The sequence below is a fragment of the Euprymna scolopes genome, chromosome 13 (genome assembly GCF_053919585.1).
Source record: "Euprymna scolopes isolate OS-2025 chromosome 13, ASM5391958v1, whole genome shotgun sequence".
NCBI lineage: Eukaryota > Metazoa > Mollusca > Cephalopoda > Sepiida > Sepiolidae > Euprymna > Euprymna scolopes.
This window is the reverse complement of record NC_136494.1, coordinates 1976599-1992394: the sequence shown is the minus strand read 5'-3', so window position 1 is coordinate 1992394 and position 15796 is coordinate 1976599. Positions and strand designations below refer to the sequence as shown.

The following is a 15796-nucleotide window of genomic DNA, read 5'->3' as shown; positions in this document are numbered from 1 at the left end:
AACTAGAATCAGACAAGACCTTTATGTGCCTCACACTTAACCTGCAACATAGCGTAAGCTACTTATATTTTCTCTACCGCTCTCCATCGAGCTAGAACTGTACTTTAATCAACCAAGTCACTGACAACATAGATACAGCATTCTCCCTTGATACTAGCGCGCAAGTACATGTATTTGGTGACTTTAATGTTCACCACAGTAATTGGCTTGGTTTCTCTACTTACACAGACGCAGCTAGTAGCATAACACACAGATTCTCTATATCTCATTCAATATGACAGACAGTTATGATTTCGACACGTTTCCCAGACCAGTAAGGTCAACAAGCTTCACTACTAGATCTATTTCTGACCACAACCCCGATGATTGTGTAGACAGGGTTCAAAAGAGAGTCACCTACCTGATAGGTCCTGAACTGTAGAACGAGTAGAATGAGTTTATTTCTTTCTGCCTACGGTACCCCTACCGGGGAATGCCGACAAAACTGGCCAGGCAATTTTTTCAGTCCAGAGTGACCACTTTTTAAGGGCGTTGGCGTGCTTCCCCCGACCTTTCGACCTTGTGTCACATCTTTCTGTAGTGGAACAGACGTAAATACCCATTAGGCGTATATTTTTCTAATTATTAATTTAGCTCTCTTTTTATATTGTATCTGCTTTTTTTTTTATTTAATATGGATATTTTATTTTAACTAGCAAATAATTATTCCTTCTGGTCACAAATATTTGTTTATTATATATGCCGGACGAGCATATACTACACCGCTCGCGCAAAAGGAGGTTATAATGACTGGGAGCATAGTCATAGAACAGAACAATTTACTACACTGACTCTTCCAATGAAAGGAAAACGTAATCCCTGTGCTGATGACATTATCAACACAGAACAGGTACTACACTATCTCTTAAAATGAGGTAATGTTTGATAGGATAGTATCATGACAAACGAACATATGCTACACCGGCACTAAATGAGGAGGTAATGCATGGGAAAATGATCTCATTACAACAGGCGCGATATTACCGTATTCCCATAGAATTGAGACTTAGAAGATAGTTATATCACAGTTTCGGATTCAGACAGATACCAATTCTCCATTAGTAAGAGAAGTAATAATTTGGTTCCGTCTTCACACAGACACGAACCAAATCTTTTATATTCCCAGAAGTAATAGTGTAGTTTTGGTTTCAGACAGACAGATACCAAATCTCCATTACTTTATTCCCGAATTTTCTTATTCCAAAAATGTTTAATCTTACATCTACTTTTATTACATTATTTTCCCCACCCAAAATTTTCATTCGCAACAACATATAAGTCCCCTTTGAACTTAAATACCCTTCCACCCCGATAAGCACCCTTCCACCCCAATAAATACGACTTAAAATATACAGCCATGTGAATTTCGCGCCAATCGTTTCCCGCGAACTTCAGTTTTAATGGCGCTGAGAAAAACTCCCTTTTTCCGAGCGATTTCATTTTTTTACCCTAAATAAAACTGAGTGTCACGAAAGTTCTTTTGTACTCCATCCCGACTCCACTTCTTAATCAATCAATCAATAAACCAATCAATCAATAAATATATAAATGAATAAAATACTTATATTCATGATAGACACATGAATTTGCGTTATGCAAATTTTGACTGTCAGTCGGTTTTTCTTAGTCGCTCGAACTACAATCTTTAATATGTTTCCACCCAAAAAAAAAGTACTCAACTGAAGAAGATCCCTTAAAAAATTACGAGGTGCCTTCAATAAGATTCCAGATCTTTTTTGTACAGGAATTTAAAAATTGTCGTAGACACTGAGAAATTCTCCATGTTATTGCTATACATCGTATGAGATGACTGATAAATTTCTACGACTTCAGGTTTAAATGCGCAGCTCCAGCACGAACTGGAATCAACTATACTAAAGCTTTATTGTAAGAACTCGTGAATTTCAAAAAATGCAATCTGAACATAAGGTCCCTTTAGAATAACGATATGCAATAAAATTAAGTTTTAAACTTGGAAAATATGTCACAGAAGTGTATAGAATACTTCAGACTGTTTTGGGACCATCTTGCATGAATCAAGCATCAGTTTTTGAGTGGCATGAGTGATTCAAGGAAGGTAGGGGAAATAAGAGGGATTATAAATGATATCAGAGGACTAAGGAAGCCAGAACACCAGATTTGATTGGCCAAATAAAGAATTTCATGAATAAGGATCGTCGTGTGTCTATAGAGACAATAAGTGCACAATTTGATGTCAGTGTGGGAACTGTACACACAATTATCCACAAGGAAGATATGCGCGAATGCACCAGTCCACAACTCCATCCTTGTCACAGACTATTTGACCAAGATGGGCATCAAGACAGTTCCTCACCCTCCTTATAGTCCAGGCCTTGCTCCCTGTGACTTTTGGTTATTCCTTAAACGCAATGAAATCCTTAAAGGCTGCCGTTATGAGACAATTGAGGAGATGAAAGAGGTTGTGATGAGGGTCACTGACATATGAACACAAGAGGACTTCCATGAAGATTTCTAGAAGTTGTTGAAATGGTACAACAACGTGCATTCTAGCAAGAGTAGATTACTTCGAAGGGGACCAGAGTTTCATGTGTGTAATATCAATAAAAGAGCCCTTACGACAAAAACGTCTGGAAACTTCTTGGAGAAATAGTCCGTAGTCCGTTTTTATATTATTCAACTATTTAGTTCTATAATTTGGATGCTTGAAACTTTTATTCTCATCTTGTGTGTTATTTTTACAACCTTTCACAGTACGTTCTACAATTCGTAATGATCGGCTAATTTGTTTAGGAATGAATCCTACACACAAAAAATACATAAACATATACACATAACTAATTTTATATGAACAGAGATTGTTTTCATTTAACTCGTTGACTGAATAATATGTTTCAAATGCCGGGAAAATAACGATAATCTGTTATCATAATTTTTGAGATGACGATTGATTATTTAGATTATTTGGATTTTTCGGACTACTGTTCTCATCTTGCGTGTAATTTGTTTTTTGTTTTGTTTTTTGTTTTGTTTTTTACATGGTGTTCACCACTTATCAAGGCCCAATGGCCACTCGGGGATAAGGGTTATTGTGTGTACAGTAATCAATGGGATAGTGTAGCAATAGTATTGGAGAATTGGTAAGGTGTCATTACTTAAGGGGGCGGTTCATCAGGAATTTGTTTGTGTTGGACTTGAAGACATCCAGGTTAAAGTCGAGAGGGAAACAGGCAAGCGAAACAGAGTTCCACAGGCGTGCAGTTCTAAGAAAGAAGCTTTGTTCATGGAATCTACGTTTTGATTTGGGCACAGATAAGGAGTGGAGAAAATTATTGACGGTGGTTTCAGCTAGTCGGGTGTTTTTTTGAAAAAGATTGGCGATGAGGGACCAGAGAATGAAGCTCAGACGAGCACTTGGCATGGAAATAACGATAGAACAAAGACAGGCTCGCTACGTCTCTTCTGTGGGAGAGAGGTTGCAGGGTAGAGAAAAGGGCATCTCCCACCAAGCCACGGAGTCTATTTTGTACTCCGTCAAGGCAGAATAGGCTGTTTTTAGCAGCTCCCGCCCAGATGTGGCAGCAGTATTCCATCTTTGGACGTACTTGGCTCTTATATAGATAGAGAATTGCATCATTAGTGAGATATCTTTTGAAGCGGTAGAAGGATCCCACCATTTTCCCAGCGACCTTGGCCACAGACTTGATGTATGTGTTCCATTTAAGATCAGGAGTAAAGGTCAAACCCAGAAGCTTATCAAAACATGGGGCCTCCTCTAGACGAGAGCCATCCATTTCAATTGATGCCAGATGGGGATCAGAGCGTTTATGATGTAGAACGTTTCGGTCGATATAACCTCCAATCTTCTTCAAGAGTAGCTTGTTTAACCCTGGAATCTTTCTGTTGAACTTTGGAAACTGGGAGGAATTTTGAACGGAATCTTTTATTTAATCCATATCGGGGGCGTGTTCTCGTTCCGTTAGCCATTACTAGATAGAAGCCTTTCAGTAATTATCCACAATTGTATTTTGGAGTGTTCCTCGCACTGAGGATCGAACCTTCAATCTCCAAAAGAGTGTAACGTGGATTAAATAAAGTGTTCCGTTTGAAATTCCATGCAGATATTCGAGTTCGACTGAAATATTCCTTAGATCGACAGAAAAATTCCCGAGTTCGAAAAGATACACCTGAAGAAGATCGGAGGTTACATCGACTGAAACGTTGTGAAAGTTAGTTGAACTCACCATCTCAGATTGCAGAGATCATTAATGTGTTCACTTGGTGAAAATACGCAACGCTTTAATACACAGACAAGCAACTGCGACTATAAAGTCCAACGTTAGAAGAAGAGCGAAAAGAAGGAAAAGAATAAAAGAAGGAAAAGAAGGAAAAGAAGGGAAAGAAGGAAAAGAAGAAAAGAAGTGCGAAAAGAAGAAGAAGAAATGGAACACGGAAAAGGAGGGAAAATATGAAAAAAAGATGAAGGAATACACGATACGAAGAAATAGATTGAAATAACAAAATAAAACAAAAGAAAAGAAAAAAGAATGAATGAAACAAAAGAAGAAAAAGCAAAGAAAGAAAGGAGGAAAATGAAAAGTAGGAATAAAGAAGTAAATCAAATAAAGAAATAAATAATGAAAAAAAGAAACCATAAACGTAAATACAAAAAAAGGAAAAACGAAAAAATAATTAAAGAAAGAAATGAAAAAAGAAAAGAGACTACGAAAGAGAAAAACTAATAAAACCAAGAAAGAAAGAAACGAAGAAATAAATAACAAAATGAAAAAAAAATAGAAAAATATAGAAACAAATAAAAGAGAATGAAAATAAAGAAGAATTAAATTAAAAAAAAACGAAAAGGAACTGACGGGAAAGAAACAACGAAAAATGAAGCGGGATGAAAAAAAAATAGTTAAAAGAATTTTATGCGAGTCTAGAAAAGAGAAATAAAGAGAAAAAAAAACAGAAACAAACACATGCAAATACTCACACACACCATATACTCAAACACATACACACACACACCATATACTCAAACACACACACACACACACACACACACACACGAGTCTTAATTTTTCCCCCTGAAATCGTTTGTTTACTTTATCTAAATGAAGTGCCACCGCCGCCGCAACAACAAGTCGTAAAACTCCAACAATGTGCAATGATGACCATTAGTTGTGTTTGGACGCTGATAGCTGATTGCGTGTGAGAGATGTGCCACTGGCAGATCTGGATTTCGAGTTGTTGATTCTTTAATCTTTCGGGTCCGTAGTTTCACATGGTACCAGATGCCGTCATAAAATTAGAACCCATAAACACATTTTCCCACACGATAAAAAAAAAAGTTTGTAGACATAGTTGCATTACGAGGTGCCTACAATAAGTTTTATTTTTTTGTTGTTTGTTTGTTTGTTGTTTTTTGTACAGGCATTTAAAATTGTCGAAAACTCTTGAAAATAAAGTATGTTAGTGCTACACATCTTATGAGATGACTGACCAATTTTTATGACTTCAGATTCAAATGAACAGCTCCAGCAGGAATTGGAATGCACCCTACTAAAGCTTGATTATCACAGCTGGTGAATTTCAAAAATGCAATCTGGACGTGAGGACACTTTAGAAAAACGATATGCAATAATAAAATTATGTTTTTAACTTGGAAAAAATGCCACAGAAACGAATGGAATGCTTCAGACAGCTTTTGGACCATACTGCATGAATCGACCATCAGTTTTTGAGTGGCATAAGAGATTCAAGGAAAGAAGGGAGTTTGTGAGGGATGGTAAGAGGTGTGGGAGAACTAAGAAAGTCAGAGCACCAGAATTGATTAGCCAAATAAAGAATTTCATGGAAAATTCAGTATGTTATTGCTATACGTCTTATGAGATGACTGACCAATTTTTATGATTTCATATGAACAGTTTCAGCAGGAATTGGAATACACCCTACTAAAGCCTGAATATCACAGCTGGTGAATTTCAAAAATGCAATCTGGACAGGAAGCACTTTAGAGATAACAAACGACACTTGGATTCTTTGAAATAAACAGTAACTCAGTATCGCAAGACGATGACGTTGGTACTAGGAGAGTTACCGCTTATCAAGGCCCACATACCACTCAGGGATAGAGGTCAACGAGTGTAAGGTAGATGTTGAAACAACATCCTGATGATCGATAATGAGGGAACTTCAGTAGGATTTAATTATTTAAGAGGACGGCTCAGCAAGAACTTATTTGCATTAGACTTTAAAACGACCATGTTATGGTCAACTGGGAAGCAGCCCCACGGTATTATGTTCTAGAGATATGCAGTTCTAGAAAAAAAAAGTTGTCCATGGAATTTTCGTTTAGTTTTAGGGACAAATAGAGAGTGAGAGAAATTGCTGACAGTTGTTGTAGCTAGACAAGTGTTTATTGCGAATATTTTACAATCGTCATTGGCATAAATTAAAATTCAGCAGAGTGCATGTCATGAAAATAACGATATACCAGACATGGACTTGCAACGTCTTCTCTGTGAGAAAAAGGAAGTACGAAGGAGAAAATTCAGTTTTTCACCCTTTCAAAATAGGAAAGACTATTCTTAGTAACCGCTTCCTAAAAAAGTGGCCAAAAAATTCAAATACATAACAAATGTTATCAAATGCAAGATAAGCTACTCTTCTATCTGAAAAATATTATTAATGGTTTCACTCACTTTAAAACGTGTAATTGGTTCGAACATCATACAGTGTTTATCGATATATGTGGGAAAAAAACAAATAGCAGCACGATGGCAGCCTAAATATCTAACGTTTGGAAAATGAGTTAAAACTAAAAAAATATATAAAATATTCTCAGTAGCCTTTTACCAAATACGGCAACGGTACTCCATCAGGCAGGAAGTTCTAGGAAAGAAGATTTGTTCATGGAATCTGCGTTAAGATTTAGGTACAGATAGATAGAATGAGAAATTGTGGTTGTAGCTAGACGAGTGCTGCTGTGAAAGTTTGTCAGGATGAAACAATAGATTGAAGCTCAGGCGAGCACTTACCATGAAAATAACGATAAAGAATAGATATGCTGGCAACGTCTCTTTAGTGGGAAAGAGGTTGTAGGGGTGGGGGAGAAAAGGGCATTATCCATCAGGTTTCGAAGCCGATTTTTAACTCTGTCAAGGCAGGATAGGTAGTTTTGAGCAACCCCTGTTCAGATGTGGAAACAGTCCGCCATTTTATGGCGTATTTGGCTCTTATACTGCTAGAGTATGACGTCTATTTTTTCCGAAACTAAAAGCTGCAGAGCGGCGATTGGGGCCTCAAATAATTGGATTTTTTAATGGAGAGCTTTTATGGGTATTTAGCCGGTTAAAATAGTTTTTAAGGGTCGGAAATAGATCAAAATTGAGAAAATCGTTATGCATTTTGTACATTCATCTTAGTTAATTTTTAATTTTTTAACTACGTCATGTGCGTGTCACGTTGGAACAGTGGTAACATCAGCAGCTTTGAATTCAACGGTTTTGGTTTCAGTTTCGATTCTAGCTGATGTCATTCAAATACTTTTTTTTACTTTTAGTTTGGAAATCACAACTCCATAATAATACATACAAAATCTGGACAAATTAAAATATTACATTTAAATTTTTACAGCCGGGCAAAGTCGGGCAACCCCTCCTGCTAGTCTGATTTATAAAACTCACTATGTCTGTTTGTCTCCATATTTTCAAATTCTAGCTCCTCCGAAACTAATATCACAGTGCGGCGCCAGGGGTCTCAAATGATTGCATTTTTATGGACGTTCTTTTATAGGTCAATAGCCAATTAAAATAGTGTTTAAGGGTGAGGAATAGATAAAAATTGAGAAAATTGTCATACATTTTGTACATTCATCTTAGTTTATTTTTAACAGGCCACATGCGTGTCACGTAGATACATTGGTAACGTTACCAGATTTAAATTTTGCAGTTTTGTTTTTGGTTTCGATTCTAGCTACTGGTACCCAAATACATTTTTTTTTTACTTTAGAAATAACGATTCTATAATAATATATACGGATTTGGACAAACAAAAATATCATATTTAAGCGTATTTTAAGACCGGGCAAAGCCGGGCACACCCCTGTACCCGCAAGTATATAACTAAATGATTGTAGGGACGAATGTATTCGACATTATATTCAGATGTGTTGAAAAGGGAAATGACGCAATTTTTTTATTAATTTGCTTTTTATTTGGGTAATTTGTTCTGTTTTATTTATTTATTTATTTATTTATTTTTGCTAGTATTTTTTGCTTTTTTTTGTGCCTGGTTTTGCTTGTTTTTGTTTGTTTTATCTTGCTTTTTTTTTTGCTTGTTTTAGCTCGATTTGGGGGGGGGTTGCTAGTATTTTGGCTTGTTTTCCTTCCTTGTTTTTTATTTTTTTGCTTGAACTTTGCTTGTGTTTTTTGCTTTTTTCTTTGTTTTTTGCTTTTTTTGCTTGTGCTCCTTAGTTTATTTTGTGCTCGTTTTTTTTGCTTGTTTTTGCTTGTTTTAGCTTGTTTTTGTTTTGTTTTTGTATTTTCGCTTGCTTTTTGTTTGTTTTGCCTGTTTTTTGCTTGTTTTGTATATTTTTGCTTGTTTTTTCGTATTTTTTGCTTTTTTGCAATTTCTTTTTGCTTGTGTATTTTAGCTTGCATTTTTGGTAGTTGTTTTTCTTATTTTTACTATTTTTGCTAATTTTTTGCTTGATTTTGCGTTTGTGTTTTTTGCTTGTTTTTTTATGTTTTTTTATTGTTTTTTACTTGTTCTTACTTGTTTTTGCTTTTTTCTTGTGTGTTTTTTCTTGTATGTGTTTTTTTTGTTTTTTGCTTGTGTTTTTTGCTTCTTTTTGCTTGTTTTTTGCTGATTTTTTTCTTGTTTTCTTTTGTTTGTTTTTTGTTTGTGTTTTTAGCTTTTGTTTAGCTTGTTTTGTTTGTTTTTTTGCTTGTGTCTTTTATGTTATTCATAATTTTTTTTTCTGTTGGTTATTAATTTTTATGTTGTTTATTAATTTTTTATGTTGTTTATTAATTTTTTATGTTGTTTATTAATTTTTTATGTTGTTTATTAATTCCAATATATTTCTCTTTTCATTTCAAATGATTCAGTTAACTCGTGCCGAAAGTGTCGCCGATCCAGGCGCCGGTTGAATGTGAAGAAATTCTGTAAAAGAGACTACGGTAAGTTCTACCACAATCTTTGCGTTTTGATTAGATTCAAACAGCTAATCAGCGTTGTCTGGGCTAAAATATGTAACATATTTTTATTAGGACTTCCACATATCTCTATCCGTCTCTCTCTATTTATCTTTTTCTTTTACCCCGTTTTCTCCTCCTCTCTCTAATTTCTCTTTCTCCTCCCCCCATACCTCTCCTGCTAGAGACACATAGAATCCTAGAAAGATCGCCATTATTCAAATAATCATAGGAGCTATCATATTCATGGAAAAGAATTCTAAAAATTATCTTCAAATGTACCTGGTGAACCAAGTGCAAGAAAGATACAAACTTTTTATACGTTATGTAAAGGAGATAATAAAAACTTAGCAAATGATTTGTTCTAATTTGGAAATATAGCTTAATGGTAAAGCATTCGACTATAGATCAAATGGCCCCCTGCTCAAACCTGACAAGCAGCAAAATCCCACCCCTTCACAGTAGAGATCCCTAGATGTAAGAAAGTCTTCTACTCCAGTAGTTTCTTCCCCAGAACCGCTGGACTTTGGAATTCTCTTCCGAGTTCCTGCTTCCCAAACTGTATTGACAAGCAGAAGTTCAAGCGTAACGTGAACCGACATCTTGCTGGCCAACTCCCCACATAGTATCCATGTAGCTTATGTCCCTGATAATAGCCCCCTACAGCAAAGTGGCAATGTGTCTTGTTTGGGGTGAAATTGCAATAAAAAAGGGAATTCTGAAGTCCAGTAGTCTGAAGGAAGAAATTTAGAATAGAAGCTCTCCCGCATCAACAATTAAGGGGTGGGAATTTGCTTCTTGTCGGGTCATGAGTTCATCAGAGTACATTCGATTAAAGTACTTGTAAAACATGCACAGGGGTGCGATATTGCAGCGATGGGACAAGGGCTGGAGCTTAATCGATAGTGCAGGACCTATTAGAGACATTTTTGGGGCACTGTCCAAGAGTGAGAAACTAACTCCTAACTTTGATTGCGTATATTTCCAAACTATCTCGTTATGTCATTTACTCCATTAGTGAACAAAAACATAAATCGAATAATTTACCTTCGTCAAGTATGTTGTTTATGTTATAACATTCTTTTATACTAAAACATATTTGTTTTTATTTATTTAAAATTCCTTCTTGTTATTGTTTATATAATCTAGTCAAGTTAAATTCCTAGAACGTCATTTAACCATAATTGTCCTTGAATTGCATTTTTCTCTTTAAAACAAATCTAATTCAATCTACACGATTATAATAATAATAATAATAATAATAATAATAATAATAATAATAATAATCTTCTGGTTCAGATAATTCGGCAATAACCCGGGTGTGTTAATATGAAACATAACCTCTGTCCTTTTGTCGCAATGTTTCATAAGAACTTTAATAAACTTATCACGGGATAATCACGTTCACACACATATACTGAAGTCTATCTCTGTCCGTTTCTAACCTCAAGAGTCCATGCTTTTCTTTTCTTCCTACTCGTTGTAACGTCACCTCGCACATGGCTCAGCACAAATACGCACGAGTAACCCGACAAGCAGCAAAATCTCACGCCTTCATTGCATAAATCCCTAGATACCGGAAAGTCTTCTACTCTCATGGTTTCTACACTCGGACAAATAGATTTGGGAATTTTTATTCCGTTTTTCCTGCTTTGGTGACAGTACTATCATGCAGTTTAAATGTAATGTGAAAAGACATCTCGCTACTAAGCCCCCCCCCCCTCCAATCTTTTGTTAGATATGATCCCAAGTAGTAATCTATTACGATCAAGTTGCGAGACACCTTCTTTGGGATGAAAAAGGCAAAAGTATACAAAAAAAAAATGGTGCGGTGAAGTTTGTCGGGTTTGTAAAATATACTCCTTTGCCTACCGGAAGCGTGCGTCTCCCATTTCCGACTTTTCATGCAAAGTTACGTTCTCCATCTTCGTATTCCGCTTTCTGCTTCTCTCTCCTCATCACCATACAAACACACAATACTCTTACAAATACTCACGTTAGTTCTTTTTTAATGCAGTGAGCAATCCGAGTTTCAATTCTATCCAGTGCTACTTAATTCGTCTCCTACTTTCACCTCCTCCTACTTCCATCACCTTCTACTTCCACTACCTCCTACTCTCACCTCCTCCTACTTCCACTACCTCCTACTCTCACTTCCTCCTACTTCTACTACCTCCTACTCTCACCCCCTCCTACTTCCACAACCTCCTACTTCCACCACCTCCTACTTCTCTGTTTCATACCAGGCGTTACACAAAAGGGGCGCACTTGCGTATAAATACGTAGGATGCTTGTACGATTGCTTCACAATAAATTCCTCATTGCACAGTAACCCTTTCGGGGGGTTATCTATTGTTTCGTGAGACAGGAGACCGTATACGTCCAACGCAACACAATATATATAGAGAGATGATATTTCTATCTACCTATTTCCACCCACTTCCCAACAAAGTCAAATAGCAGCACTTGTTCTTACGTCAGAGGGTCGAAATCTTTATAAAGATTTACTTCACAAAATGTGGGTGGCATTCAACTTGAAAACCTTTGCAATAAAAAAACAAAACAAAGGTAAACATTAAGTGTTTTGAATTGACCTTCGCCAACAATGCCTTAATTATTTGTTGTCCGCTGAAAAGTAATCTGTTATATTATTCAAGACTCTCGCATTGCACGAAGCCTGTTAGTGTGACACAGTTTCATTTCATCTGTCATTCATGTGGATTTGCTGGGGTTTTTTTTTCAAAATATATTCATCAGAGCCGCGTCCAAGGACAAAACCATTTATGTGACACTCTATCTTGCTTGCTACGTTTCTCGCAATCTCTTTATAAGGTTCAAGTCAAATACACACACAGCGATATATATATATATATATATATATATATATATATATATATATATATATATGAGCTATATGAGCAAACAGTTATATATATATATATATATGAGCAAACAGTTATATATATGAGCAAACAGTTATATATATATATATGAGCAAACAGTTATATATATGAGCAAACAGTTATATATATATATGTATATATATATATATATATATATATATATATATGAGCAAACACTTTGAAATGAGTTAAAAACATATTTAATCTGAAAAGGAAACACTAGATAAATGGATAGTCCTTAATCTGCGGAGTTTCGAAGAGATACTCTCCTTCTCATCAGAGCGTAGGAATTAGCAAAATGATCGGGTTTTGCATGCAGAAGTATTTGATGAAACAACAAGTAAGTCAAAGATCTTACTTGAAAACAAAAATAGTGAAGCAGAGGGAATATGGTGAAGAAAAGGGTAATTACACACGAATGGATAGTCTGGTGAAAGATAAAAAATCCAGTGACGGTAAATCAAAATGTAAAACTTCAAAAAAGTTAAAAGAATTTCCATTTGTACAAGCTCTATTTTCTATTTGGTTTTATCGAGCTTTTACATCTGGTTGAGATAATATTATAAATATTAATTCTTTAATATTTATAATATACTTTAATTTTACCATCTTGGATTATTTTGGTAAATTTAATTGTAATTTTATTATATATATATATATATATATATATATATATATATATATATATATATATATATATATATATATATATATATACTCGGGTTTTTTTATATTCAAAAGTAATGGACTAATGAATTCAACGAGGTTGTTAGATAGTGCTCAATAAAAAGAGCTGATAATACTTGTTTATTGTTATATAAACATGCTCACATCCCGCTGCTACAAATAGCCACTTGTTTCAATCAAACAACAGATATCATCAGGCAGCGACTTGACTATTCAAAAGTTCAATGAATATATGTTGTTTGATTGAAACAAGTGGCTATTTGTAGCAGCGGGATGTGAGCATGTTTATATAACAATAAACAAGTATATATATATATATATATATATATATATATATATATATATATATATATATATATATATATATAAGAAGAAAAAAAATTAAAACTGTAAAGTAAAATTTACAATCAAAATGTATTGTTCGACTGAATACTCCAAAAACAATTTACAAAATCCTTAGTCCGCGGAGTTTCAAAGGATGCTATTTTTACTATTCTTCTTATCAGAGGACAGAAAGAATATCTTTTGCTGATTTTTTTATCCTCTAATGAGAAGAACAGCAAGAAAAGCAGGCTTTGAAACTCCACGGAATAAGGATTTTGTAAATTGTTGTTTTTTTTTTTTTTTTAGTGTTCAGTCGAACAATAACTTTTGATTGTAAATTTCAGCTTACAGTTTTAATTTTTTTCTCTTATAATAAGCTCTACTCTCTATTGCGTATTGAGCTTTTTTATTCGGTTGAGATTAAATTATCTATATATAAATACTGCTATTTATATTAGATTGAAGTTTACCATTGTCTACATCAGGTAAACACTACATCCTTTTTATTTCATTACTATATATATATATATATATATATATATATATATATATATATATATATATATATATATATATATATATATACACTTACAGGCCGCCTGGTGTTGTCCGGTCGTAAGATACGCATAAACGTTTTATTTTAATTCACATTGAAACGGAGCCATGTGCATGCATTATGTTTTTTTCTAAACAATTTATTTCTTGTAAATAAAAAAGTACTCGAGATGAAATCAAAATCAAAAGACAGTGTCAAGTACGATAACAATTAGGCCAGCTTCACACGATCTTTAAAAACTGTTTTTAGACCTACTTATTCTTAACATAAGGAATCTGTCACGTGAACCATTCAAGCATGCACATTTGTATAAAACTTGCCAAATGGATAAAAATCAAATCAACCCCACGTACTAATATTTCAATTTTGACTCCTTAGCAGCCCTTTTTTCCCGAAATCAAAACCGATTAAAAATATTTCACTCCGTCTGAATACCCTACATACCTATTTTAAAATCTTTAGATCAAAACTCTATTTGGTATATAGGTTAAAAAGTGTGTTCACGAACACATTCTCAATTTTAACAAGTAACGCCACAGTTCACAAGAACCGTAAAAGGCTTATATGCTTATTATGTGCTGCGACGTTGCTTAGCTGTGGAAATAATTGTATCATCTCTAACGCACATATATATATATATATATATATATATATATATATATATATATATATATATATATATATATATATATATATATATATATGCGTGTTTGTATGTATATATATGTACACATATAAATATGCATATATATTCGCATGTTTATGTATATATATATATATATATATATATATATATATTTGTATATATATATATATATATATATATATATGTATATATAGTAATCAACATTCAATGCGGTTTCGTTGTATTACAACTTATCAGCGCGGCTACAGTAGCACCTTTTCCTTTAACGATCGCATTGATAGTCGACAATGCAAATGACCTCAATAAATATCCATTTAAATAAACATTCGCCCACGTCTTTTACAGTGCTCGAGCTGCTTTATTTACGAACAAACAGCGATCTTCGCTTTATGACCAAATAAGTAGCCGGTGTGATGCATTTACAACAGTGCTCTACCCAAAAAGGGGGGGGGCTTATTTAATATAGTCATCCATACCCAGTACTATTTTGTTAACTCATCAGATCGGTTAGACTAGCACCTTTCCTTAGTTGGGGATTGGAACGAAAACCATCGCGCTGATAGTCGGCAATTATACAAATTAAATTAAATTCATATGCACTATTATAAAATAAAACAACAATATAAAGATATTTCAATGTGATTAGCTAGTTGTTTAGTCCACGTGATGTAATCCAAGCCATCTAAAACTACTGGGATGACATAAATAAACTTTTATTTTAACAGTTATCAGCACTCTTACTGATTTTAGAATGATGTGTTATTGGAAAGCCGCCTAACCCAGCCCAAATCAGTGTTTCAGTGTCGTCTAGTGATCACTGGAGAAAGTCAGTTTATGCCTTAAATAAATAAATCAGGTGATCTCTTTGATGGATGTACTGTGAATAGCCATGTCGAGGTTAAACTGTGGTTTAGCTGTAGCCATACATTCTGTTTTCTCTTGGTTTATTTCTAATTCTTTCTCTTTTGCATTCTTTGCTAATACATTGGCTAAATCTTGAAGTTTTATGTGCGCATTCGTTAACAAAGTGATGCCATCAAGAGAGGGTTTGTCAATCTATAGAAAAACCGCTTTGGCAAGTCTCTTCTGTCTTAAGCATGACAGCAGCTAATGCAATACAAAACATGATTGCTTGACGCCATTTTTTATGTTTACGGAGCGGCTTAACCCAAATTTTTATAAAAGCCTATGATTCATCAAAAAGTGAATTTAGAATATTAATGTACATTTTGTTGAGAGGGGTTTTGTCTAAAATTGACTAAAGTTTGTCTAATTTGATACGATCGAAAGCTTGTGTAAAATCGATAAAAATGGTTTATAATGGTTTATTAAACTCGATTGATTTTTCAATTTATTGGTTAAGTGCAAAAATCTGTTCGATTGTGTCCTTTCCAGGTTGATATACCGCTTGGGAATCGAGGAGACACTTGTGATTCTGTTGCCAATGATAGTCATAAAGAGT

At 34.4% G+C, this 15796-nt stretch overlaps 1 protein-coding gene across 1 annotated transcript in view; it reads left to right on the top strand.

Moving 5' to 3' along the window:
* LOC145291918 (netrin-1-like) overlaps window positions 1–15796 on the top strand; it is a 381604-nt gene that overhangs the window by 357977 nt on the left and 7831 nt on the right. The window contains exon 5 of the mRNA XM_080137764.1: window positions 9132–9203. Within this exon, the coding sequence (XP_079993890.1) occupies window positions 9132–9203 (72 nt within the window). The remainder of the gene's footprint in view (window positions 1–9131; window positions 9204–15796) is intronic.